Raw genomic sequence first — 23972 nt, 5'->3', positions numbered from 1 at the left:
TATTCATCAGAATGTACCCTGTGTTGTTATATCTATGCAATTCATTATCATTGACTCTGGAGTTATAAATACACAGTGTTTGCTATATCTAAAATGTCCGAATCTTAGTGTGAATACTACTACTTCACTGCCTTTATATCCACTTCATATTTAGTTTTTTTTTTAAAGAAGGCATGAAGAGAACCTAAACTACAAAAATAGTTGTGGGGATATCACTGCCTACCCGGAGAATGAACCTGCTACAGTGCGGGGGTGCACTACGATTAAAAGCTGTCACTGTTTGTTAAAATGAATGTTTTCTCTCTGGAGCTCGTGCCTTTGTTCGCCAGTCGGCTGTTTTGGGGGAACTAGAGTTGCTATCAACTAGTTACACCTGCTTTCCGAGTTCGAGCGTAATAAAATTAACTCTACAATACACGTTTTGACATAACCCGATTGAGCAGGAGTCTTCAGATTATGGCCTGTTTGGTGCCTTTCGGGTGATTTCTACCTCAACTCTTCCGCATTTTCCTGCCGCTCTAGGGCTGTGACGTGTCGTGCTGACGGCGGCCTCGGAGCTGGAGAAGCAGGGGGCTGTAGCATGACAAGATCTGGCTCCAGACGTCCTGCTTCGTTTACAGCGGTGCTCCAAAAACAACCCCCTAACCCCTCCTTCTCTACTCCTCTCCGGCCCGCCCAAATAACACAAAATTCCCGACTGAATCCTGCCCGAGTCTGGGGGAACCAGGCGGCCTGGGAAGCCGTGGAGCGGACAGAGGCCATCCCTGCAGCCTAAATCTGGTACGAGGGTTATTTGCGCTCTTGGAGCACTCGTTGTTACAACTGTGTTTGCATGTGTTTGTGCCCGTGGCTGTTTTATTGTGCATGCATATGGTATTTTAATTTAATTCTTTATTGTCAAAGAAAGGCCGCATAGGGTTGGGCCTTTTCTTCTCAGGCCCCGGCCTCTATGAGGCCGTGATCGGTACATTAGGCCCGTCTTGCTAGCTAGCCAACCTGCCGAGAGTAACGCGTGTGTGTAATCTTATTTTGTCGTCGGTTATCATTGTTTTTTATAGATTATAACTACTAATGTGAAGTATGGACTTTAATTGAATCGTAATCACTATTTCCACATCGTCAAAGAGCGTTTTCAATTAACGCTAAAATTAGCAGTCGTCCAGACACGAAGCTAACAAAATGGCGGACGCTGGTGTGATGAAAATTGGTCCGTATAAAAGGTGTGTGTTTAGCCCTCCTCCTGCTAGCTTCCCCAACATAGCTACATCTGTACACACCTGATATAACCTCGCTTTTTCTTTGTGGTTTTGTCATACTGCTCATCTACCAGTACAACCAGCTTTTCCTAAATAAGATTTTTTTTTTTTTCTGACAGTTTTGACTTTGCATGTTAAATCAGTACCAACGTTACTCCAGTGGTCAGGCGGAGACATTACCGTTAATCATCTCATCGGGTTTGTGTTATGTAGACGCGCATGCAGAACTAGCAAACCTCGTTAAATCGGTCGAGTATGTTTAAGGAATAGTTGCCGTCTTTGAACACACAAGTGCACTGTTGTGCACCACTTCTCCACACACCGTTATTTCTTTTTTTTTTCACCTGAAGGTGGGGGATGGTACATTCAGTGGAAATTAAATGGCACCTCGGCTGCATCGTTTTGTGTTTACATCTCTGCACTCCCTGCTTTTGTGACAGGGAGGTTTTCATTAATTTATTTCTGGCGCACATGATCTCACCCCCACTTTATCCCCGTGGTGAAAGCACTACTAGTTGGGCTGTGAGGGATATATTGAGGTAATATGGGTTTAATTTTAGTAACTGATACAGTGATGCAGACATGGCTGTGATACCACTGGTCACTTCCCAAGCTGTCCTTTGCAGCACACAGAAGCTGTCAGTCATAAAAAAACTAGCTTCCAATTGTGATGTGACTACTTTCCATTTTGCATTGAACTTGTGTTTTACAATTTCCACTGACTTTGAGATGGAGATGACATGTTATTGAGTGTAAATAAACTCTACTGTAGTTAAACCTTTGAATAGAAGCTGTCAAAACAGGATTCAACAGACCACACTATCAAGCCAGGGTGTTATTTAAAATGTTAAACCAGCGCTTATTGAGCAAGCACTGTGAAGTGTGACGCCTTTAATGCAAGATGTAGGTGCTTTAGAGATGGAGCTGCTGGAATAGACAGCAAAAAAAGAAATTCGATGTGATACCCAGCCATCTTTCTGATAGGTGTCCAACACAAAATATACAGTAACTTGCAGTAAGGAGATCATATATTTTGAATTGTGATTGATTGTTAAAATGCAATACATAGTAATTGCCATTTCTTCCCAGTTTTTATAGCAGTTCAAACTGCTGTGGAATTCACATTTAATAAAACCACATTTTTAAAGAGGATTAATTTAGTTTTGTTTCGTTAAAGCATCTGTGATCAGGTGGGCATCATGAATTATGAAAAACCTGCCTGTACTTGTAGTTTGAACTGCAACATTAACCCCTACAGGGTTAATACAGGCTGATATGTAGTTGTGAAATGCCTTACCTGTGGTCTAACATGATGCTGTTAGATGGACATCTCGCACAAGTTTCTGATAACAAACTCATTCCCACATTACATCTTGAAAGAAAAATGCTTCAACCATGGACTAACGGTCCTGATCACATCTGGACTATGTGGCCTCACAGTTGTTGAATTGTTTAACTTTTGCTTGAATGCATGTAGAGTTTTGCTCCTGTCCACTCTTTTTCCTCTTTGCACATCTTAATAACGCTTTCCATTGCGGATATTTCTTTAAAACTTAGTTTTCAGTAGGGTTTTTTGGGCGTCTCAGCCTACTTCCCACATTTCCACCATTTTCTTTATATAATGAGCATATAATGGAAACCATAACAAAGGTAACACCTATATATCAGTTTAGCCGATGATTTCGTCGTCTTTTTCTGCAACATGTCGAGCAACAACTTTACTTTGTCTGTCCGCACAAACTTATGTCTTTTGGTTTTTCCACTGCACAAATCGCTGTATTGGTTCTTAAGTTTTTGCTAAAGAAGAATCACTTGCAACTCTGTGTTCTTCTCTTGTATTTTATTTATTTATTTATTAATAACTGGCCTCTTCTTCCCAGGTACGATTGTTTCAGCGTTTGTGAGAATTTCTGCTTTTCAAACGGATGGAAAGAAATATCTGGAGTAATTTAGTCTCTATTAAAACACACAAAAACCAAAATAGCAATTAACTAAGGACAGTTACCAACAATTACACTTATTGTGTGTTATGTAATTATTCTTGTATCTTTAATTCTATTTAAGACTTTTTTGTTTGTTTCTTCTCAGTGTGTGACGACTTATTTCTTTGAAAGTATTCGTTTCAGTTCATAATTAATATTCTTCTGTTATTGTAATTGATAAAAACAGATTGTAGAGATGTGGCAGCTTCACTTTCAGGTTACATTTGCAAACATATTTTCCAGCTGTGAAGAATAACGGAAGCATAATTGTTGTAAATTGATACAGACGTCAGCATCTTCTTAGTCACTAACAGTTGTAACCAACGTCCTGTTGTGTTCAGTGAGCAGCAAAGTTACTCATTCATTGCTTATGGTGACATAAAATCTGTGGTAATGTAGCAGTCCTCACATCCTGTCTGCTTTCTTTAATAATGAGCTTTTGTTGAATGTGGGCATCGCTGTTGTCCCGTATCTCTCGCTGTGTTGCGCTCCAAATTGTTTGTAATTTGATTTCCCTTTTCAGAGTTTGCTCAATGGTCCTCTGGTAGACAGCAACTACAACCTAGAGTCAGATAAAACTACATTCATGACTATATTCACGTTCTTTTAGCTAAAAAAAAAAGCCGTGTGAATAAATCGTCCTCTTTTATAAACGTCTGTCATTGTAAAACCTGATTTTCACTCCTTTTTTTTAGCCGCAGAGGCTCCCTAATTTGTATAATTAGATGTTGTTTGCAACACAAATGGAGAGGCGTGATGGTGAAACAATGCTCAAGGAGAAGCAAAGTTTTACCAGACACGAAACTGAAGTGAAGCCAAAGGAAAAAGGAAATCCCTTTTTTTTTATTTTTATTTTTTAGAAATTTCACTTCTGTTATCATGAGCAGAACAAAAGCAACTAAAAAAGAAAGAAAAGTGAAAATCTGTTAGTTCAGAGGGTTGGAAAGGAACAAAATACACACAAAAGCTCAAACATCACATCAGGACTACTGCTGAGGACTGACGGCTCCGGTTTTACCTGCTGGAGATGAATGAATTATGGTATGACTGACATGAATTAGACAGATCTTTCACTGCCACTACCAATGAAGCACATCTGTGGTTATTAAGAGTGCTCATAATTACTCTAAATAAGAGCATAATGTTAAAGCTGACGGTGGAACAGAATCAGGAACAAATGATTTCAAAGTATTTGAGTTCAACTTCATAGAAGCCAAAGTGCCTCCATGTTCCAGTCGGTTTCTTGTCCAGCCATGCTGTGTATGCTATGGCTGTCTGGGCTCTTCTTCTCTGCTTTTACCTTCTCAGTTAACATTTGGGAAACTGACATCTGCGACTCAATTCAGAACCGTGCACATTTGCACCAAACATTTGACCGTTTTTCCCACCTCTACAGGTGATGACTGCTATATGTGGGTCTTATGCTGACAGATATTGTCAGGATGTAGAGAGGGACACATTTGGGGGTATAACAGCATAATAGATCATTGCTGATCGGCTCTTCGGGGTCATGCATTATTCTTGTCTTCCATCATCTTTGTTCTAAACTCTTTATAATTTGGTTTCAGCTCTCCAGTAACAAATGCAGTGCAAGGACAATGGATGAGGATGTCACCAGGCTTGCAATACATTCTGAAGAGCCCAAAATAATACTACACGGATCGGGTAATAAGACACGCTTATGATGATTGGTTCTCTTATACACAAAGTATGATTATATGTGAAAGGTTTTGCTAAAAAAGCAGGATGCTTAATGATATTTAAGTGAAATTAAGTAAGACCTGTTGGCTATTTGTGGCAACTTTATTCCACAGTTGCAAAGTACATTTTGTATTATTCCCAAACATCATTGCTCTTGAGGGTTACCTGGTTGACTCGTAATTCTACTTCTGCCAGATGACGGTGGTGCCGGCGGGCAGGAGTTTGTCGTGGAGCTTCAAGAGACTGTGTTGGTGTCGGAAGGAGAGGGCGAAAGCATGGCAGTTCACCGGTTCGCCCCAGACGAGCTCGTCATCCAGGATGCTGTTGAAGATGTGGTTTCTGAGTATGTGCACTGCGATGAAGACGAAGACGTTGCTGTAGAAACCTGCGTGATGGCTCTGGAAGGCGAGGAAGAAGGTGTTGCCATGGGAGACATCCCGGAAGATGGGATGGACTCAGAGCAGCAAGAGGACGACCAAGATGGCTGTGGAGATTATTTAATGATATCCTGTAAGTTTACCGCCAGATCGAGAGCTGGTTTGAGACATAAATAGATATTTAACTTCAATGAATGAAATGAAAAGAAGACATGAGGCCAGTTAACTGGAAGGAGACATTTACATGTTTCACAACCCTGAAGAAGGACCAACGGGAAAAGAAAAGTGTGCCTGTGGCAGCATACTTGTAGTAATGTAATTCAGATGTCAGCTTGCTGTTCTGGCCACTCATTCATTGCTCTTGTTTTGAGCATCATCCCTAACATTAAGTTATATGTTGGCCTTTTTAAAACTGAGGTTTCGGTCTGTTGCAGAGGGGATCATCGTCCACATAGCTACCAGATAAATGTCACCTGAAAGCCCTGCTTCCAACGCTTCAGCCAGATGTGCACCTCTGGCAGTAAAAGTTGGGATGGAGTTTGCTTTGCTCTTTCTGAGTTGGAGGAATCATTGACACCACTTTGCCCAACGGTCCTCTGGTTAGCAGCAAAAAAACCCATTTTTTTTATTCTTCCCCAGCTGTTTTTCAGCTTGCCATCTTGTTCATACTGTAGACTGTCTGGGGGCATCTTTTAAGCTTCATTGTGCTTTCTGACCTCATCACATTTGTGAATCAATTCAGGATCTTTTAAGATTTGATTGATTTTTTTTTTTTTTTTTCTTTCTCTCCACCCTGAACTAAAACCAAGTGTTTAAATTGACAAATTATTCTTCATGTGGTTCTTCTTTCAGATGTTTCTTAAATTTAATCATCATTTCATCCAGATGAGGCACTTTATGCTTAAATGTTGATAAAGGTGAAGTTACTATTGGTGGTTCTGAAATGAAAAAAAAAAACTCTTTAATATAAAACATGGGGGGTGAACTTTTGGTTCTTTAGTTTTTTTTTACAGAAACTAACTCCTTTTTTTCACTAGTAAAAGGCAACACTCCTTATATCACATTCTTAAAAACATTGTCAAATCAGCTGTTTTCCCAACAGATTGATTTACAGTCCAGTATCAAATGTCAGCTCTGTTCTTTGAAGAGATGCACTTGATTGTTGGTAGTTTGAACAAGAGAAGCATCAGTCACAGGTAGATATTTTTCTGCTGGGCTGGCGGTGAAAGGCCTCTCGTTAAACCCCCGTTTTTCTGTGTTGTGTGCACATTGAGACGGTAACATCAGGACTGTTATTGGTGTGGAAGCACCTCACCAGAACTGACAAAGACTGTTATCCTTTGCTGTTTGCGCTAATATTTTGGATAATTTGTAAGATCAGGGATGTCCAAAGTCAGTCCTGCAGGTTTTAGCTGCTGCCCTGCTTCAGCACACCTGATTCAGGTGAAATGGATCTCTTCTAAAGATTAAGTTCTGCACAAGCCTGCTAATGATGCATTGATTTGAATCTGGTGGGTTGAAGCAGGGAAACGTCTACGTCTAACCTGCACCAAACACAGAGAACCTGATTCTGCAGCAGGGACAGATCGGGCATCACACCACAATCATTTCCTGTCTCTGAGGAAAAAGAACTGCAGCTGCTATTCAAAGTAACATTTTTCATTGTATGTTCAGCCAGATGTGAAACGGGGACCGTCTGCTGAGCACAACACTGAAGAACACATCTGGGCCTTATTATTATTATTATTATTATTATTATTATTATTATTAGTGAAATTACACTTGGATAGCATCTGAAATCTGTTGGTTAAAACTTCTTCAATGAGAGGTTCCATTTCTGTCCAGGTTGCATCCTTTGGTTGCTGCAGGTGCTTCTGCATCCTTTAAGCTATTTTACACAATAAGACGCTGCTGTTCAGTTTTAAAAAGTCCAATTTATCAAGTACAAGCAAGTGCAACATCTTTGCCTGAAAGAAAGCTCGTTGCCACGTGACACAAAGTTGGACATTTGCTCTTCATACATGATCTGAATTAAGCGGTTGTGTAGATCAGCGTGAAAGAGAAAGTTTGAAAAGATGGACAATAGAGAATATGAAGGTCTAAGCTGTGTTACCGGGGGCTCACACCAACCCGCCGCTTCTACTTCTTCTGCCGCCGGAAGCGGCCAAAGGGGCGGGGCTTATATGTATAGCAACTAGCAGGTATATATATAATAATCCATCCATACATCGGTTCCCTCTTTCACCATGGATCGTACTCTGGGCAGCCTTCTTTGTGTTTGCACTCTGCTTTTTTTCCGCCTTCGGAATCCAGATCGGCCCTAATTGGCTGTCGTCGTGTCACTGCTCATTTGCATAAAGTTGAGCCTTTCACAACTCTTGAAGCTCAGAACGCCGGCCGCTCATCGACGCCAGCTGACATTGAAAATGAATGGCAGCTGGCCGCTCACGATGCTTTTGGTGTGAGCCCCCGGTTAGGAAGAAAAGAAAAGCTTCTGGGGGAGAAATAAAGGGAGAACTAACTGCCATCAGTATCATTGAAGCATTTTAATGTGTGACAGAATTTACGGTCTTTATTAAATGTTCCGTGTGTCCCTCTTTAGTGGACGAAGCTGGTAAAATGGTGTCTGAGGATGGAACGGAGGTAACAGTCGAAGGAGCTGTGGAGGACCAGGAAGTGGAGAAGGATGAAGATGGTCAGGAGGTGATAAAAGTGTACATCATCAAGGCCGATTCTGGAGAGGATGACATGGGTGAGAGGCACTTATTTACCTCATTCAGTACAGAATTGAACCTTTTAGACCCTGCAGGTCACAGAATTGAAGGTGTTCGGTCTCCGTTTTGTCTCTTCAGGAGAATCCGTTGACATCAGTGACGGAGACACGGAGAGCATGGTGCTAACGGAGTCTTCAGGGCAAACGCTCCGAGAGAAGATGGTTTACAAGTCTGTTGGCGATTCTCACCGCAATCAGGGAAACCACGGTGAGTCTCTGGCGTCCAAAGAGCGGGGATAGCTGTCATGAAACTGATCATTAGCCTTTGGATTTGTACATGTTGGGCTCATCTACAGGTGGGTCCAAGGTGACTGATGAGGTTTATATGGAGGTGGTGGTAGGAGGTGAAGAGCCAGTAACTCACGACCGCTCGTATGACAGCGTGTCTCTAAGCAAGGACTTCATGCCTGTGGCCTGGGCAGCTGCTTATGGTCAGCACCCTTGTCTATTAAATTGCTCATAAAACAACACAGGAGGCGTGTGCATCAGCCACGTCTCAGTGTCTTGGTTTGAGCAGTACACCTGCTGGTTGTGTGTTGTCCTGCTATGAAACGCGTTCTTCTGCTCCCACGCAGGTGCAGAAGATAGCGAGAGCTGTGAAAACCGAAACGGTGCGGCCAGCGCGCTGCTGCACATCGACGAGTCGGATGGGGTCGACGAAATCAACAGACAGCGCAACAAGAGCAAGAGACGATCGGAGCCTCGACAAGTCCAGACAGGCAAGCTCAGCGCGAATGAAATAAAACTTTATTGACACGGCTGAGCCAAACACATCCAGTCGCAGCTCTCCTGCCTCTGATTTAGGCCTCTTCAGCCGTTTCCTAATGGAACAATAATTCTGTTAGATTACTGTACATTCAGCTCTGTAATATTTCAACTTAATGCGTGTTTTGACTGGACTGTGGTGCTCACAACACTTCGCTTTTCTTTTTTAAAGCGGTAACCACTTGGTGTAAATGTCCCTGAAAATAATACAACGCATGCTCAGTGTGAGATGTTATTTTGCAGTGAGAACATTGTTTTAGTCCAGGATCCGTGGACCACCCTGTTAGCAGTAATGTGCAATCTAACATCACATTATAAGTGGAAGCTTCAGTCTTTTCTGGCTTCATAGTTCGTTTATGTTCATGCATCTGGGGGACGCTTTTATCCAAAGCAACTTACACTCATATCCCAGGTAGACAGTTAGCGTGAGGGGGGGGGGGGTCTTGCCTAAGGACCCCTACTGGAGGTGGTACCTTTCATGCATTGGGGTCTCATCAGTAAGGAAGCTCATCAGTACGGTTCTTCTGACCAATCAGAAACCAGTACAAATCTTAAGCACAGTTAATTGGTCAATAGCAATGGTCTCTTACCAGGAGTAGTAGATCCTGTAGAAGTTTTCCCCATACTCTGAATGGTTTAATAGTAGAAGACATTTGCTCTTCTTCCAGGATTGTGTACCTCCATATTTCACAGTCCTGTGCTACTGTACTCTCAGTAAACCTCCCTGTAATAATGTTTTATGTTCCTATTTAATCTGACACAGTGGACTGTATGTGATCTACTTTCTAAGCTTTTAGGTAACTGTTATTTCAAAGCATGTTAACCAAACCAGGAGCTGAGATGTTGGAGATGTCATGTGCTCATTTTCGTCTCCTTCTTGTCCTGCTTCTCTCCAGCCATCATCATCGGTCCATATGGTCAGCCGCTGACAGTTTACCCCTGCATGCTTTGTGGCAAAAAGTTCAAGTCGCGAGGCTTCCTGAAACGACACACAAAGAATCATCACCAGGATGTTCTGACCAGGAAAAAGTATCAATGTACAGACTGTGACTTCACCACCAACAAGAAAGCCAGCCTCCACAACCACATGGAGGTTCACGCTCTGAGCAGCAAAGCCCCTTTCGAGTGTGAAATGTGCGGCAAAGAGTTCCACCAGCAGGGGGCGCTGTTCTCCCACAGACTGCAGCACCACCACCGGGAGCCCAAAAGTCAGCCACCTCCTACGCCCACGAAAATGCACAAATGCAAGTTCTGTGACTATGAAACTGCCGAGCAAGGACTGCTCAACCGACACTTGTTGGCCGTTCACAGCAAAAGTTTCCCCCACATTTGTGTTGAGTGTGGAAAAGGATTTCGACATCCTTCGGAGTTGAAGAAACACATGCGCACACACACTGGCGAGAAGCCTTATTCCTGCCCGTACTGCGACTACAAGTCCGCCGATTCCTCCAATCTCAAAACACACATCAAGACGAAGCATAGCAAAGAGATGCCGTACAAATGTGAGCGCTGTTTCCAGACCTTTGCCGAGGAGGAGGAGTTAATCCAGCACGGACTAACTCACGAGGAGAACAAGACCCACCATTGTGCCCACTGTGATCACAAAAGTTCCAACTCCAGTGACCTGAAACGCCATATCATATCTGTTCATACCAAGGACTATCCACACAAATGTGCCGTGTGTGGAAAAGGCTTTCACCGGCCGTCTGAACTGAAGAAGCACTCGGTGTCTCACCGTACCAAGAAACTCCACCAGTGCCGGCACTGCAACTTCAAAATTGCAGACCCTTTTGTTCTCAGTCGCCACATCTTGTCTGTCCACACAAAAGAGCAGCAGGCCTCACCCGAAAAGAGTGAGGCTAAAAGGACAGAAACACACACTCCTGTCGCGGCGGCCAAAAAGTCTGCACCGAGTGGGTCAAGTGCTGCCGGCCCACCTGCCAGAGTCAGCGCAGCCAGCTTAGCCAGCAGTGTGACTGTAGTTATTGACAAAGGACAAAAAGAGAGGAGAATTTACCAGTGCCAGTACTGCGACTACAGCACTGGGGACGCTTCAGGTTTCAAGAGACACGTGATTTCCATTCACACGAAAGACTATCCACACCGCTGCGAGATCTGTTCGAAAGGCTTCCGACGACCCTCGGAGAAGAACCAGCATATCATGCGTCACCACAAGGACGTGGTGCAGGCCTAGAGACTGTAGGTGGGCCAAATACTGTGCCACATCAAAGACAATGAAGCATCCATCACACCCTAATCACTGCACCCTCAGCACAGCACCAGTCAGGCTGAGACTGTGTGTGAGCTGCACTTAAGTCCACTCTGTTGTTTTGCTCTTTTTGATCCTCGGCCTAATGTTTGTTCACAAATGTAAACACATGTACATAAAGTTAACGCTCTGTCAGAGTTAGCAACCAAGCCCCCTTCATAGACTTGCACTCTTTACTGCATGTCCCTTGCTGGTGACAGTGTGCATGGCAGATTGTGCAAGTGTCTTTTTGTAGATACATATTTTTGATTTTTGCAGGTAGCAATCAGTTTTCAATCACAATAGTCCTGATTATTTGTCTGAAAACTGAAGTGTAACTTTTAAAATGTTTGTCCAAATGTACTTAATGCAGAGGTATGTATTAGCAACCCGTTTCCAGTAGCACTTGTAAATTGTTTGAGTGTGTGTGTGCGTGTGTGCGTGCGAGAGAGAGCGTGTGAGAGGGACAAAGAAAACGCCTTTGTTGTGCTTCCTGGTGCTCTGACCCCCGTCACCCTGTAACATAACGCGTTTTGTTGTGTTGACAAAACAAGGCTGGGTGTGCAGACAAAATGAAGCAATCATTCTGAGCTTCTTTGTCTGTGGCGATGAATTTAAACAGAATACACTGAAAAACGGCAGTGAATAAAAGCTCCCACGTGCACACGGATCACGCTGCAAGTTGTTTGGAGCAAAGCAGTCGAGACGAAGCCCGAATGACTGCGTTTTTAATCCATTAATGCCAACTGGAACCCCATTAATTTTCTGTTTCAACTCACAGCTAAAGTATAAACCACAGGCATCAGTTTACCAATATTAGGCTGGGTTAAACAGACCGTTCTCATCAGTGTCCCGATATAAATGTTTGGTTTAAATGAGGAATCATACAGTACATGTGTTGCTGCAAGTATGAAACTATGGACTGAACCTCGTGGTCACCATCACAGATGTACTTTTACCAGTAGAAAGGGAAAATGTACATCTTTTTAGATGCAACTCAGAAAACAGGTGCTGGTGGTGTACATGTATTATGGCTTTTTACTTTTCATTTCCTCCTTTTTTTTGACATGTGATCATTTCTGTTTTTATATTTATTTCATTTCATTTACAACTTGTTGTATAGTTAAGTGTAACTAGACTTCTATGGGACGTAAATTATTGTTTTGTATACAGATCTGTACAAAAGCGTGTAGATGTAAACACTTGATAAAAAGGAAATCCTGGACTGTGTTGTTATGGATGTATGTCAGCGTATTTGTTAAAAAATGATAATAAAGCAAAGTATTTTAGATGTTTGTCAGTTTTATTTGCCAGCGGTCTGCAAAGACGGTTCTTGGGGAGATGGAAGCAAAAAGGAGTTTATTTAAACCAGACTAGTAAGTGAACTGAAGGCGGTCCCAGTTCGTAGCAGAGGCCTTGATAGATGAGTTCTCACGGCAACGGTTGTTCTCTGTCTGCATCACTGAAGTGTTAAATTAAGCAGGTGGGCACTCGCCTGAGGAGAGCAAGACAAAGTCAGGTGATCAGTGCTTATATCACTCTTAGCCCAGGCTTATGTGAACTCTCTCAAAACATTAAAGTACCGTTTCTGGGAAGGAAAACGATGTTTTCCGGCAGGATCCCAGCATCCAGCGACACCTGCTTGAACTTCTCCATCACACCAGCACCGAGGTCCTCTGCGCGTCCTGTGCAGCCACATTAATGCACCACAGTGAGTAACTGCTCTCAGCCCCAGAGTGACTGGAAATACCAGCTAATGAGGACTTTACCGTAGAGTTTGGTGACGACGGAGGCTTCCTGTCCCTTTGTCTTGATGGTGTAAATCAGGGCGTAGTCGTCGTACTTCACATCGATCACACGCATGTCGTTCACGTTCCCCCAGCCTGACAAAGGGAGGAGGACTTAATGTAGAAGTGGAGAAACAAAGGATGGGTCTCTATCTGGTTTTGTTCACTTACGCTGACTAGTGTAGGTGAACTTCCCCGGCATGTCGGTCTTTTTGGCGAGATTGTTCATTCTCCAGCAAGATCCATCCGAGCTACACAAAAAAACAGACATTTCAAGGACAGTCTCTCTCTCTCTCTCTCTCTGTTTTTCTTCCAGTCTGTCCTCACACTCACTTGAGACTGGCGTAGGACATGTCCAGGTCCCCGTCTGCAGTTGGTTTGAACATGCCGGTGCCAGTCTTCATCGAGCCTTTGCGGTTGACAAACCACTGGGCATTAGAGGCAAATCCAGTCAGGTACCACTTCCCTGCCATCTGTGGCGAAAACACAACGGAGATGAGGCAAAAACACTGAATCAGTTTACTCCCGTGCTGTAGAACGCCAGTAAAATGAATCGTTTGTTAACTAATACAGTTATATTATGATGAAACGTACAACTATAAGAGGTAAAAGATCAACACCAGATGCATTTATTGAATTATAAGCTCGTTCTCATAGGACAAAGTGAACTCATTTACACCATCAGATTATGTCTCCTCCTCTGCCAGATGGTCAAGCTGCAGGTGATCTAAGAAACTAGACAAAATAACAGCAGGAACAATGAGTAAAGTGTGTCTCTTACCAGCTGTAGGTTGAAGTCTGCCTGAGGAAGGACTTCAGAGGAAACCGTCAAGGAGCAGAGCACAGCTCCCAGCAGGGTGAGCAGCAAAGTCATAGCTACAGAAGAGTCAGCCGGAGTCGGTGATGGGAACGATCTGGCTTTCTGTTGTCGGACCCTCTGACTGACGGACCTTTTATACAGTAGAGAGTGGGTGTAAACCTTTTCCCTCCCAGCCAATATACAGCCTCACACCCCCACAGAGCTGGGCTGGGTTCAAACACGTGAAGCTGCAGGCGAACACATGGAGTTTCACAGCCTCTTTGGCCCGGCCAGGGCACAGTTCAGTCAACCGTGTGAGAGATGAATGGAAGAGGATAAACAACAGACATTATAATCCATCTTTTACATGTTTTACAGTTTAAAAGCGCAGATTTGGACTTTAATTCCAATGATTACCTTGTTATTTTCAATATAAGCTTCATTTAAAAACAGGTGTTGGGGGGGGGGGGTTGTACATCACCCCAAAGTGATAAACAAGGCAGTGGCTGCTCTCCAGTGCTTTCTGTGGCAGAGACCGCAGAATCAAATTCATCCGTCAGCAGTTGTGACAGTAAACACAGAGACAACACAAATGTACACGCAGATTGGGTTCCTAATGATGCTTCATGGTGTGCTGAAGTGAACCGCTCTTTAATTCTGGAAAAGCCCTCTCCATATGGCTCAAATTTACTTTATAATCACCAACACAAGATGAAAAACCATCTTTTCAGCAGCTTACAGCGTCCTGCACATCAGTTTTTGTCATTTTGCTCTCAATAACTGGCTATTTTTGTAAGTGATTGATCACAATGTCAAGTCAAGTCATAATTTATCATGTACAAAACAATTCAAAGTGCTTTACATAAAATAAAAGCATTGCAGCAGGGAAAAAGCATTAAAAATATGTAAAATAATATAGATAGAAAGAAATAAAATAATTAAAATGAATAAAAACAGGCAACAGTTGAGATAAGTTAAAAGATAACGTGCAGATTTCATAGATTTCAGTGTCACAGGAGGAGTTAAACAGCGCTGCCAACTGGAAGAATGTCAGCGAGGAGTATTTTCACTTCATCTTCAGATGATTAAAAGCACCAGAAAACAGTTCCAAGCTGTTGTTTCTACGGTCCAGGATGAACTCTGATACTAAGCAAACTTTCAGGTGAAGTCTTTGCAGGTGAAGAACATCATGTTGTGAAGTGGACTTCAGGTTTTTTGACATAGCAGAAGCTGCTCTGACTGTTTCTCCACATCTTGGATTCAGGTGGTCAGATGGCCTTCTAAACTGGGAGCGAAGCCCCTTTGAAGCCCCTTTGAATGCATTTTACACTATTTCTTCCACACCTGAATGATGATGTGAAATCCACTCAGCATATCCAGAGGGGAGAAATGTGAAACTTGCACTTTGCTTTACGATCAGTAATTCAAAGCCTAAGTCATCGATTACAAAAACACGGTGCTGTGGGAAATTTTAGGGCTTTGGTGTAGCAACAAACTTGCTTACGAGGGCAGGTAAAAACAAGTAACAGCTCACAGTAGAAATAAGGCTGAGTCAGCTTCCAAGCCATAATTGCTGCAGGTGCAGCTGGGAGAGTGGGCAGTTATGTGAATTTCAAGAAGAGCATTGATATTTTTAGGAATCCAGTCACATCTGCTTTAAAATATCACACAAGTATTAGGTTGTTAAATATTGAGAAAAAACTCATCCAGCTGTTTTCATCTTTTAAGATGGCCTCGAGCAGTTGTTCTCCAGGCTTTCTGGGGGCCTTTCACATCTTTTCTTTGGACTTTGGCTGCTTTTTCACTCACTGCCGGTCCAGTGGACGCACCCGACCATTTTCAGAGGAAAAGTTTGATTATTTTGTTTGTTTGTGAGTCATTCAAGCATTTAAAGAAACACCTGATTCAAGCGATGAATCAGTGTTGTCTAGACGTTCCAGAAAACTTGGCAAGAACCAATATTTTGGCACTTTGTTACTAGCAGCCTGTTGCAAAGACGCACGGGTGCACATGTTGCATTTATCTTTAGTTGCAAAGATAAATGCAATTTGGTCGACATAAAAGGTGATTCCCAAAGAGCTGGTAATAAATAAGGAAATGAGTGGCTTTAGACTAACTGCACGGTTAATTCCTGCCATATGTTAACCCTTCATTTATTCTTTAGCATGGTGTCACATCGAATGTATCTGAAATGACTGAAAAACCTTCAGGCCTTTTCTCATGATGTGCTTTACTTTGTCATGGTTGTATGACTGAACAGTTGAAAAAAAAGACCAAAGAATTGAATCCCCATCACCTTTTATTGACCTATGTGCAATGGAATCCTGTCTTTTATCAAACAATAGCCACATCCCAGAGTCCAAACAGGTCCTTTTTCATCTTATCAGACCACAGAGCTTCCAAATGGCTCAGACATACGAGGCCCCAGTTGGTGATCAATCTGCAGAAAAACATGCCACCAGGAAGTGTCTGAAACATCTGAAGCATCTGGAGCATCAGACCCGCCAACAGAACAGTGACCGTCAGATTTTGGAGCAGCCCAGAGTCCAGACTTTAATCCTATCCAGAATCTGTGGTGGGAACTGATGACACGAGTCACACCAGGGAGAAAAGTCGCCCAAAATCCCAACCGAGACTTGGGAAAAAAAAGTTTGATTATGAAAAGGATAAATTTGGAATGGCTGTGTTTTTAAATGAGACGTACTGCATGATAAGTTTAATCACTTTTGGTTAACATCTGATAAATGAGCCTTTGAATGTTGCATTATAAGTCAAAGTATTCCCCCACTGTTGTGTAAAAAAGATGAGACACATGTTTTCCTGCACACAGATTAAGAAATGACACCAGGAACGGTGATGATTATGTATCACGAGGCGCAACAGTTAGGAAACAGAGCACTTTATCAGGTGATCGGGCGCAGGCAGATACACGCCACCGCACACAGTCCTCCGGCAAGAATACCATGCCAGTTTAAACAGGTACGCTCTCTCCACTGAGAACAGCATTATCTAAAGTAATGTCGTGTTATAAAATGTTTCGAACAAGCACAATTATGTAAAAGGTTGTCAGCAGAAAGCTGCCTCACGACAACAACAGTTTTCACAGCCAACCGTCTCTGCAGGTTGGACAGAAAAGTGAATCACAGCTGTGTTGACAAAATGGGAAAACTTGTCGCCACAAGTTAAGACTTTAACTTAACAGTGAAGCTGAATATTTGGACAGGTAATGGACAAATGCATGCAGAAGAAAGCAAAAAGCGTCGCCTCTTTTTAAACTAATGAGTTAAACAGAAATAAACATGGATCAGGTTGGTGGTTAATTGTGCTGAATCTGCTTCAAGGTGTCATTTGGATAAAGCTGGCAGATATATTTAGATCTGGGACTTGCTTTAAGCGACTGTGTGTGTTTTTCAGAGGGATGTTTTTGCAGCGGCTTTAGGACTCAGCAGGAGTGAGTAGAAAAACACACAGAGAGGCCTGAGGGTGGCACCAGAGGAGAGGAATTCAGGCTGTTTGACTCCGGAGCCACTGGAATCATGATTATATCAACTGATAATGACAGAAATGTGAGGTGTAAATGGAGTCTGATTATTACAGGACACACACATATGTATACTCATTATGTCTCTATTTGTGCTGTGATTTATAAGTAAGGATGGGCTTTTAGGTAAATAGTATCTGTGAAGGTTTGCAGAAACTGTGTTACAGGAAGGAGCAGCGCTGGTAATAATTTCAGATGGTTGCATGATTGGAATTATCATCTTTATTCACTTGTTTAAAAACAGGTTGGTGAAACTGACCATTTTTACCATTTAATAGAGCTGATTGGGAGAGCAAAAACACGTTCAGTGACATCTTGTGTGTCCGTGTTCTGCTGTGAGCAGGTTATTTCTACTGGAAAGTCTAAAAGGCAACCAGACCATTTATCTATGTCCCTGTGTTTATTTCCAATACATTTCTGTTATTCAATAACAGAATTATTACAGTTATTCAAATGACAAAAGTTAATTTACCAAAATGTCTTATTGATAACAGCCCTTCCATTGGTACAAAGAGAAACATACAAACAGAAAATGTATGGATGTGTAAAATGCAGAGAAAAATGATAAGAAGAAAGCATTTAAAAGAAAGATTGAATCAGTCATGATACTATCTGACCGCACATACACCACTGACTCAAACATGTTCTTTATCTCAGTATTGTTGCATCTAATGTCAACTGAATAGTGCAAAAATAGGAATTTATAAAGTGCCTCTAACATGCTAAAACTCAAATTTGCACACACAAAAACTGGAGGCATGAGCTTCTGTAGCTGAGGAAATACAGGTTGAGTCTGAGATGGCGGGATGTGAGTTAAAGTTCTTGTTTTTTCTGGCTCCATCTTTGTAAAACTGTGAATGGGTCCACATTTTAATCCCTTTCTTCAACCAAAAGGCTGTCGAACCATCATAGATTTAGAAAGGAGAGATTACATGCACTTCTATGCATTTGCTTTATGGAAATGTGCACTTTCAGCACCTCATTCCCCTGCTACATTTTGGAGGTAAATTTATTTTGTGTTATTAGGCTGGAGGCCATGAACAGGAGGAACTTCTTCATGCAGTCTTTTTCATACTGGAAAGTATAAAGTGAAACTAAACCAAGTCAGTGAGGCTGGAGCGAAGCGATGCAGAGGCATCTGTCATGGTGAGGAACTCAAGCCAGTTCTGGTAGAAGCCACGTGAATATTCTCCCGTGTCGATGACCAGTCCCCACAGGCGGCTCTGGCCCTTTTTGTTTCTCAGGGCAAGCTGGGCCTCCCGCTCCGTCACATTGAAGCTGATGTTCAGAACTTGTGCCACCAGCAGGTAAAGCAGTCCAGCTGTGACAATGCTGCTGTACCAAGAGCAGGTGAAGCAAAGCGCTGTGCTGAAAGCATACAGAGAGTTAATATAACACCAGATCAACGCAGGACACGCCCTTACAAGAGCAGGATTTTATTCTATAATACTGGCTGGAGACTCAGCTAAATAAATCATGCATAATAAACTGAACAGTATTTTGGCTACTGACAGCTGTTCCAAAGGCACTGGCTTAAGTTTACTATCACATTGCCATAAAATATTAGCAGCTTTTGGTGTTCTAGCAGCTGCTTTATAGTTTCAATATGGAAAAATAACAGATGACATGTAAAACCTCACAGCTGAATTTTAGTTGTGTGAAATACATTTAAGTTTTTTACTAATATTAAGGGGAAAAAAGCTATTTTTCTTTCTTTTTATGTTCACCTGAGGACAGATTATAGAGAGGGCAAAGTACCTAGACTGACTGTAGACACCGGGGCAGTAGAAGAGCGCTGTCATTAGATACTGTCGAGGACAAAGGCTGCGAAGCACCAAACTGATCCCGTACACTGATGTTAAAACGAACACGCAGAGGGTCAGCAGAAAACTGCGGTGATTGGCTTGTCCGACACAGCTGTTTATCCTGCAGCACCTCAACATGTAACACAGACACAGTCAGATCAGAGTGAGGTAGCAACACTCAAACTGTGGCTCCACACACATCATCAACGGTACGTCATACATCCTCTTCACTGTGTGAAAAAATACTGAAATCACTTTTTAGCACAGACTTGGAGCATCTTAACAAGTTTGCAGGCAAATTAGAATGAACCTTGCACTGTTTCAAGCTGGCAGCAGATGCAAACAAAGGAGTAAAATATCTAAACCCACAGCTTTAGCTCGTGGTGTACGGTTAATGAACTGCAACCTTTCAGGTTTTCCAAATGAGTTACATTGCTGTCTAATCTTAAAACACCCCACATGACAAATAAAAAAATCAGCTGTTTGGTCAATGTTTATCTATTAAAACTAAGAGAAAAATAAAAACGTTAAAAAGAGAAATATCCAAAATCCAGTAAATTATTCTCTTCTCAAGAAGCAACTCAGTTGGACTCCATCCATGTCCAACAGAATTTATTTGACACAATGAAAAGAAAACGGACACATATTTATATTTTATGCAAGGAAATTTCTGGAGTATTTAAAGTGAACAAAAACACAGTTTTTTATTCACTTTGTGTGCTCTCAGTGGCCACTATGAACGAGATCCAGATTCAGATAGATCCTTTATTGTCAATGTATACTGATATTCAACATAATTATGTTTAGAACAAACCATCTAACTTGCAGCTTAAAAAAGGCAGAATAAATAAATAGGAAATAAATGAGGCAATGCTAGTATCAAAAGATAAAATGAGATGATGTGGTGCAGAAGTCAACTGGAAAAAGTCATTTTTAGTTAGATTTCCTTGGTGGAGACGGGATAACCTTACAGAAGGACGACCATCAGTGTGACATCATCAGATAGGAGCCACTCCTCATTACGAGGCACTGACAGCCCGCTGGGAGTTTGCCAAAAGCCACCTGAGAGATAAGTAAAGTCCTTTATTTGGATTAAACAGAATTGGAAGTATGTGGTCATAGTTCCTCATGATGTGTGTGGAGGGAACAAAGGCCACCGAGTGTCACTTCATTAGCACCACGCCTGCACTCAAACACGGTGGTGGCAGCACCATTCTGTTAGGATGCCATCAAATGGGCCTGAGATATGCATTCAAATATAGTGCAACCCTGACCTCTTAACATCAGCACAAAGCACAGAAGGAAAACACAGAGTACCAGTGCTTCTAACCCAGCTTGGTTGAGCTTTATTGCTGCTGCTTCACAAGAAGGCGAGAAATTTCCGCATAAATCAATGGATGCAAAGCTCGAGGCTATGCTTTTACCAAGTTCCAAGTAAAGCATATTCATTGCGTTCTTTTTTATCTAAAATTAAATAAAAAAAACACTCCAAAAAACTATTTTTGCCGTTTAACGATGGAATAATGTGCGATGAGAACAAAATAAAGATGAATCTGAAGCAGAAGAAGATGTAGAAGACTCAAAATGATGCGCTGTGTGGTAAAAAAATACCCCATTAAACAGAAAAACTGCTTTCAGATGAGCAACTACTAACCTGCACCTGTGTAGTTGGATGATAATTTTTTTTAAAATAATTTTGCTGAAGATGTGATTGTTGATATGTAATTATCCAATCTATTAGAGTTCAGCAGTAGTGCATCAAAGAAAACCAGATACATGTATTTTCAAGTCAAACCCACCAGATGCAGTGGTGATCCAGACGCTGCACACACGATCCGCAGGTTCTGCAATGACCAGCTCGTGGGGGTCGCATTATTTTGCACACAGGACACATGCTCCATTTTGCTGTAAGAGCCTCTTTTCCTGTCAGGAGCTCTGCTGAGGTCTCCGAGGAGGCGGCTGCAGATTGGGTGGATGCATCGCTGCGCGAGGAGTCCTCTTTGGGCTCCTCGCTGTGGCTGTTTGCTTCGTGTTGGGGAGCTGTCACAAATCCTGGGCCTCGCTTGGTGTGAATTAGACAAACAATTACCAGAATCATTCCGGTTGTCACGGCACCCAACTGCAGCTGGGTGACGTCCCCACGAGGTAAAATCTCTGTGATGAAGAGGTAATACATGAAGGCCAGGGAGTATAGTGCAAGGGTGAGGAAGAAGAGGGTGCGTTTCTTCTTTCGGTGCGTGGCGTAGTAGTACCACAGCACCAGGCTGGGCAAAGCTGTCAGGATGATGATGCCCAGGAGGTAGTGCAGCGCTGCGACCCTCAGCAGGAGGGGCAGCAGCAGCAGGGCTGGGATCATGGAGATCTCCAGGTTGTCAATCACAGCACCAAACACAGGAGACTGAAATCCACCCGTAGGTGGTTTCTCCCTCAGCCACCTACGGAGAACAGTGGTCGTCAAGCCATAATTACACAAGTCTGTGAACCATAACTGCAACTAATGCAGCGGCTCTTTTCAAAGGTCAAAAGTAATTTAGCTTCTGTTGTGGTTTTGCAGGCACAGATTAAATAATCAATAATGTTTTATCTAATATCAGCATTAGCATTTTCATCTGCTCACTGTAACACTGTAAATACCATCGTTACTGTTATGACGTCATACATTAACTCAAAGATACTTTGACTATGAGAACAGCAGGACTGACTCTTTTAGGGGGCCTGAGGCAAATGGAATGAGGCATTCTGTAAGCATTATATATTCACTTACTTAGCGGTAACAGACAATTTGGTTGTGGCAACTTCATTATGCATATTTTTATTAAGGGACATGCAACATAAAACCAGATGAATTTAAGGGTCAGGGCTGCTGTAATTTAGAAATCCCTGAAATCTGTTTTTACTCAGTTTTAAACCGAGTTATGTGCATTACTGAGTATGTTCTCAGGTGTTATATTGAGGGAACAGTTTGACATTTATCTGTCCTTCTGTCTGTCCGTTTTACTTCACATTACATCACTGGACAAAAGCGGCTGCTAAACAACTTCCATGTGAGGAACACATCACGGGACATTGTGGGCTTCGCTATGTTGCTCAAGGACACTTTCACATGTAAACTGGGAATGTTTGACTTGCCCATTTAAAGACAACCACAGCAGCCTGTTTTATAAGAAGCCAGGGCAGGAGGTTTTCTACCTTTGCCAACAAGGTTCAAGTTTCTCTGATTAACACAAATATTGTTTGTTGAGATGAAAAACTAAGGAACAACTGCACCAGAACTGTGTGGGTCTCAGAATGATTTCCAGGCTTTACTGTCAGCCGGATAACTAGCTGCTGGCTGCAGCTTCATATTTCAACAGCAGACATGAAAGTGGTGTCAGCCGAGAGAGCAAATAAGATCACTTAGAAAACTGTTGTTCTGTGGTTCCTGTCATTCCAGTTTCTAATTGGGAGCTTTTCTTGGTCACCATGTGTAACAAAGCACCTTTTGCCTTTCATACATAAGTGCCACTTCTATGTGAGTAACATATTGTCTTGTTCTACCTTACAGCACTGCGGACCCTTTTCTTCACACCCCTCATACCTGTTGAAGGCATCATCCAGGTCTTCACAGTCACAGCAACATCCGTACTGGTAGATATCACATTCACAGCAACACATAGGATCATCTGGCTCTGGAGGCTTTAACTTCTCCCATTTCATAATGGCCTGCTAAAGATGACTTTGAAGTTTATGGGCTGTCACCTCAATAAAAAAGGCCATCACTTGAAAAAAACAAACAGCTGCAGGATAATTGTTCAAAGCTGGCTAATCTAACACATAACTAACACTCTGCTGACTCGCATGGCTTTGCGTGCTCAGTGCATGCAGCGCACACAAACACACACAGATGGCGATCTGACCCTAACTCACCGAGCTCTCACTAGATCGTTACCCACATCTAAGAGGCAGAGACAGCGGTAACCAAATTTAGACCCTGGTTTTAGCTTGTAAACGAGTCTTTACTACAGCTAAAACAAAGGGAAAAAACACACAAATCTTTACTGTGGTGTTAGCAAGATGAGTAAGATAAAGATGATTTAAGACATTTCACTGCCACTTTTACAGGATTCATACCGCACTTGTAACTCACTCAAAAATGAATCATAGCCATAATCAGGAGATTCTCATTGTTGTTACGCCCCAAGAGCTTCTAATTGAATTTTTTAAAACAAGGCCACTGTGTCTGTAGGGACTAACAATCTGGGCCAGCAAACCCAAGACCTCAGCAGTCTGAGATGTGCTTGAGTTATGGTCAGAGTGACTTATTATTATCATTATTATTAATCTGATTTGTTACAGTCTTAAAGGCTGACTCACATCTACAGGAATTAACCGCAAATATATTAAAAACAAGAGGTAGAAATGCCCTCTAAGGTGAGCATTTATGGGTTAGGGATATTATTTTTAAAACCACGTAATAATGACGACCTCTCTGTGATAATAATGATATAAAGGGTGTTAAAAGGTAACGAGGCACACTCACAAAGCAAAGATAAAATGTGTTCTCCATTGACTTACCTTATTGTCTTCAAGGAAAAGCTACAAAACTGGCTAAATCTGAGATTTTCTGGCTTCAGGTGAAAGTTGAGCGATCTTCAGCAAACGATGAAGTGAAAAATGACTGAAAAGATGACGGCTCGTCACCAAGCTCCTCCTGTGAGTGACTGAAGGGAAAAAAAGGAAGAGAGCAGCCCAGTTTCACATCAGTCATTAGTGCTGAAAAAAGGGATATTGGCAGGTTTCTGCTGTGGTGGTGCTGCTGCGACAGCAGGTCAGTGCAGCGAGATGGTTTTCATTTCTTGGATTCCCATGATGGAAGTGTCCCAACAGAAGGCAACTTTAATTCCTCCTGACAAGTGGTTTGATATTGTGTTGCATCAGTCGGATCACTTTTCCTTTCTC

At 42.3% G+C, this 23972-nt stretch overlaps 3 protein-coding genes across 4 annotated transcripts; 1 reads left to right on the top strand and 2 right to left on the bottom strand.

The window, feature by feature from the left end:
* Window positions 1-266: 266 nt before the first annotated feature.
* On the top strand, window positions 267-12391 carry LOC140279223 (zinc finger Y-chromosomal protein 1). Of its 2 annotated transcripts, XM_072374320.1 has the most exons (8): window positions 267-780; window positions 4807-4903; window positions 5135-5449; window positions 7919-8068; window positions 8169-8297; window positions 8386-8520; window positions 8665-8808; window positions 9751-12391. In XM_072374320.1, exons 2-8 carry the CDS (start codon window positions 4837-4839, stop codon window positions 11046-11048), a joined length of 2238 nt encoding a protein of 745 aa, XP_072230421.1. In that variant the 5' UTR covers window positions 267-780; window positions 4807-4836; the 3' UTR covers window positions 11049-12391. The 2 variants fall into 2 exon arrangements, with proteins under 2 accessions (XP_072230421.1, XP_072230422.1); XM_072374321.1 differs by lacking the exon at window positions 8386-8520 and having other exon boundaries at window positions 273-780.
* LOC140279226 (lipocalin) lies at window positions 12056-13802 on the bottom strand. Its single transcript, XM_072374324.1, has 6 exons — window positions 13671-13802; window positions 13223-13362; window positions 13061-13140; window positions 12872-12985; window positions 12686-12787; window positions 12056-12597 (listed from the first exon to the last, which is right to left on the bottom strand). The coding sequence occupies exons 1-6, from the start codon at window positions 13761-13763 to the stop codon at window positions 12578-12580; spliced, it is 549 nt and encodes a 182-aa protein (XP_072230425.1). The 5' UTR covers window positions 13764-13802; the 3' UTR covers window positions 12056-12577.
* A 4086-nt stretch (window positions 13803-17888) lies between these two features.
* LOC140279687 (palmitoyltransferase ZDHHC23-A-like) lies at window positions 17889-22795 on the bottom strand. The gene is made up of 4 exons (XM_072374847.1): window positions 22612-22795; window positions 20834-21469; window positions 18988-19155; window positions 17889-18597 (listed from the first exon to the last, which is right to left on the bottom strand). The coding sequence occupies exons 1-4, from the start codon at window positions 22728-22730 to the stop codon at window positions 18324-18326; spliced, it is 1197 nt and encodes a 398-aa protein (XP_072230948.1). The 5' UTR covers window positions 22731-22795; the 3' UTR covers window positions 17889-18323.
* Window positions 22796-23972: the final 1177 nt, after the last annotated feature.

This window comes from Leuresthes tenuis, unplaced genomic scaffold (assembly GCF_036924035.1).
Source record: "Leuresthes tenuis unplaced genomic scaffold, fLeuTen1.0.hap1 SCAF_21, whole genome shotgun sequence".
Taxonomy (NCBI): Eukaryota; Metazoa; Chordata; class Actinopteri; order Atheriniformes; family Atherinopsidae; genus Leuresthes; species Leuresthes tenuis.
The sequence above is the reverse complement of the archived record's forward strand: the minus strand, read 5'-3'. Positions and strand labels throughout refer to the sequence as shown.

What these genes read in the sequence shown, in the direction of transcription:
- LOC140279223 (XM_072374320.1), top strand. Translation starts at nt 4,837, where the DNA reads ATGGATGAGGATGTCACCAGGCTTGCAATACATTCTGAAGAGCCCAAA. An exon ending in AATAATACTACACGGATCGG is followed by an intron (nt 4,904 to 5,134) that starts GTAATAAGACAC and finishes TACTTCTGCCAG; the next exon opens with ATGACGGTGGTGCCGGCGGG. An exon ending in GCCTCGACAAGTCCAGACAG is followed by an intron (nt 8,809 to 9,750) that starts GCAAGCTCAGCG and finishes GCTTCTCTCCAG; the next exon opens with CCATCATCATCGGTCCATAT.
- LOC140279687 (XM_072374847.1), bottom strand. Translation starts at nt 22,730, where the DNA reads ATGAAATGGGAGAAGTTAAAGCCTCCAGAGCCAGATGATCCTATGTGT. An exon ending in CTGGATGATGCCTTCAACAG is followed by an intron (nt 21,470 to 22,611) that starts GTATGAGGGGTG and finishes TGTTCTCCGTAG; the next exon opens with GTGGCTGAGGGAGAAACCAC. An exon ending in CTGGATCACCACTGCATCTG is followed by an intron (nt 19,156 to 20,833) that starts GTGGGTTTGACT and finishes GAGGTGCTGCAG; the next exon opens with GATAAACAGCTGTGTCGGAC.
- LOC140279226 (XM_072374324.1), bottom strand. Translation starts at nt 13,763, where the DNA reads ATGACTTTGCTGCTCACCCTGCTGGGAGCTGTGCTCTGCTCCTTGACG. An exon ending in ATGTCCTACGCCAGTCTCAA is followed by an intron (nt 13,141 to 13,222) that starts GTGAGTGTGAGG and finishes TTTTTTGTGTAG; the next exon opens with CTCGGATGGATCTTGCTGGA. An exon ending in GTTCACCTACACTAGTCAGC is followed by an intron (nt 12,986 to 13,060) that starts GTAAGTGAACAA and finishes TCCCTTTGTCAG; the next exon opens with GCTGGGGGAACGTGAACGAC.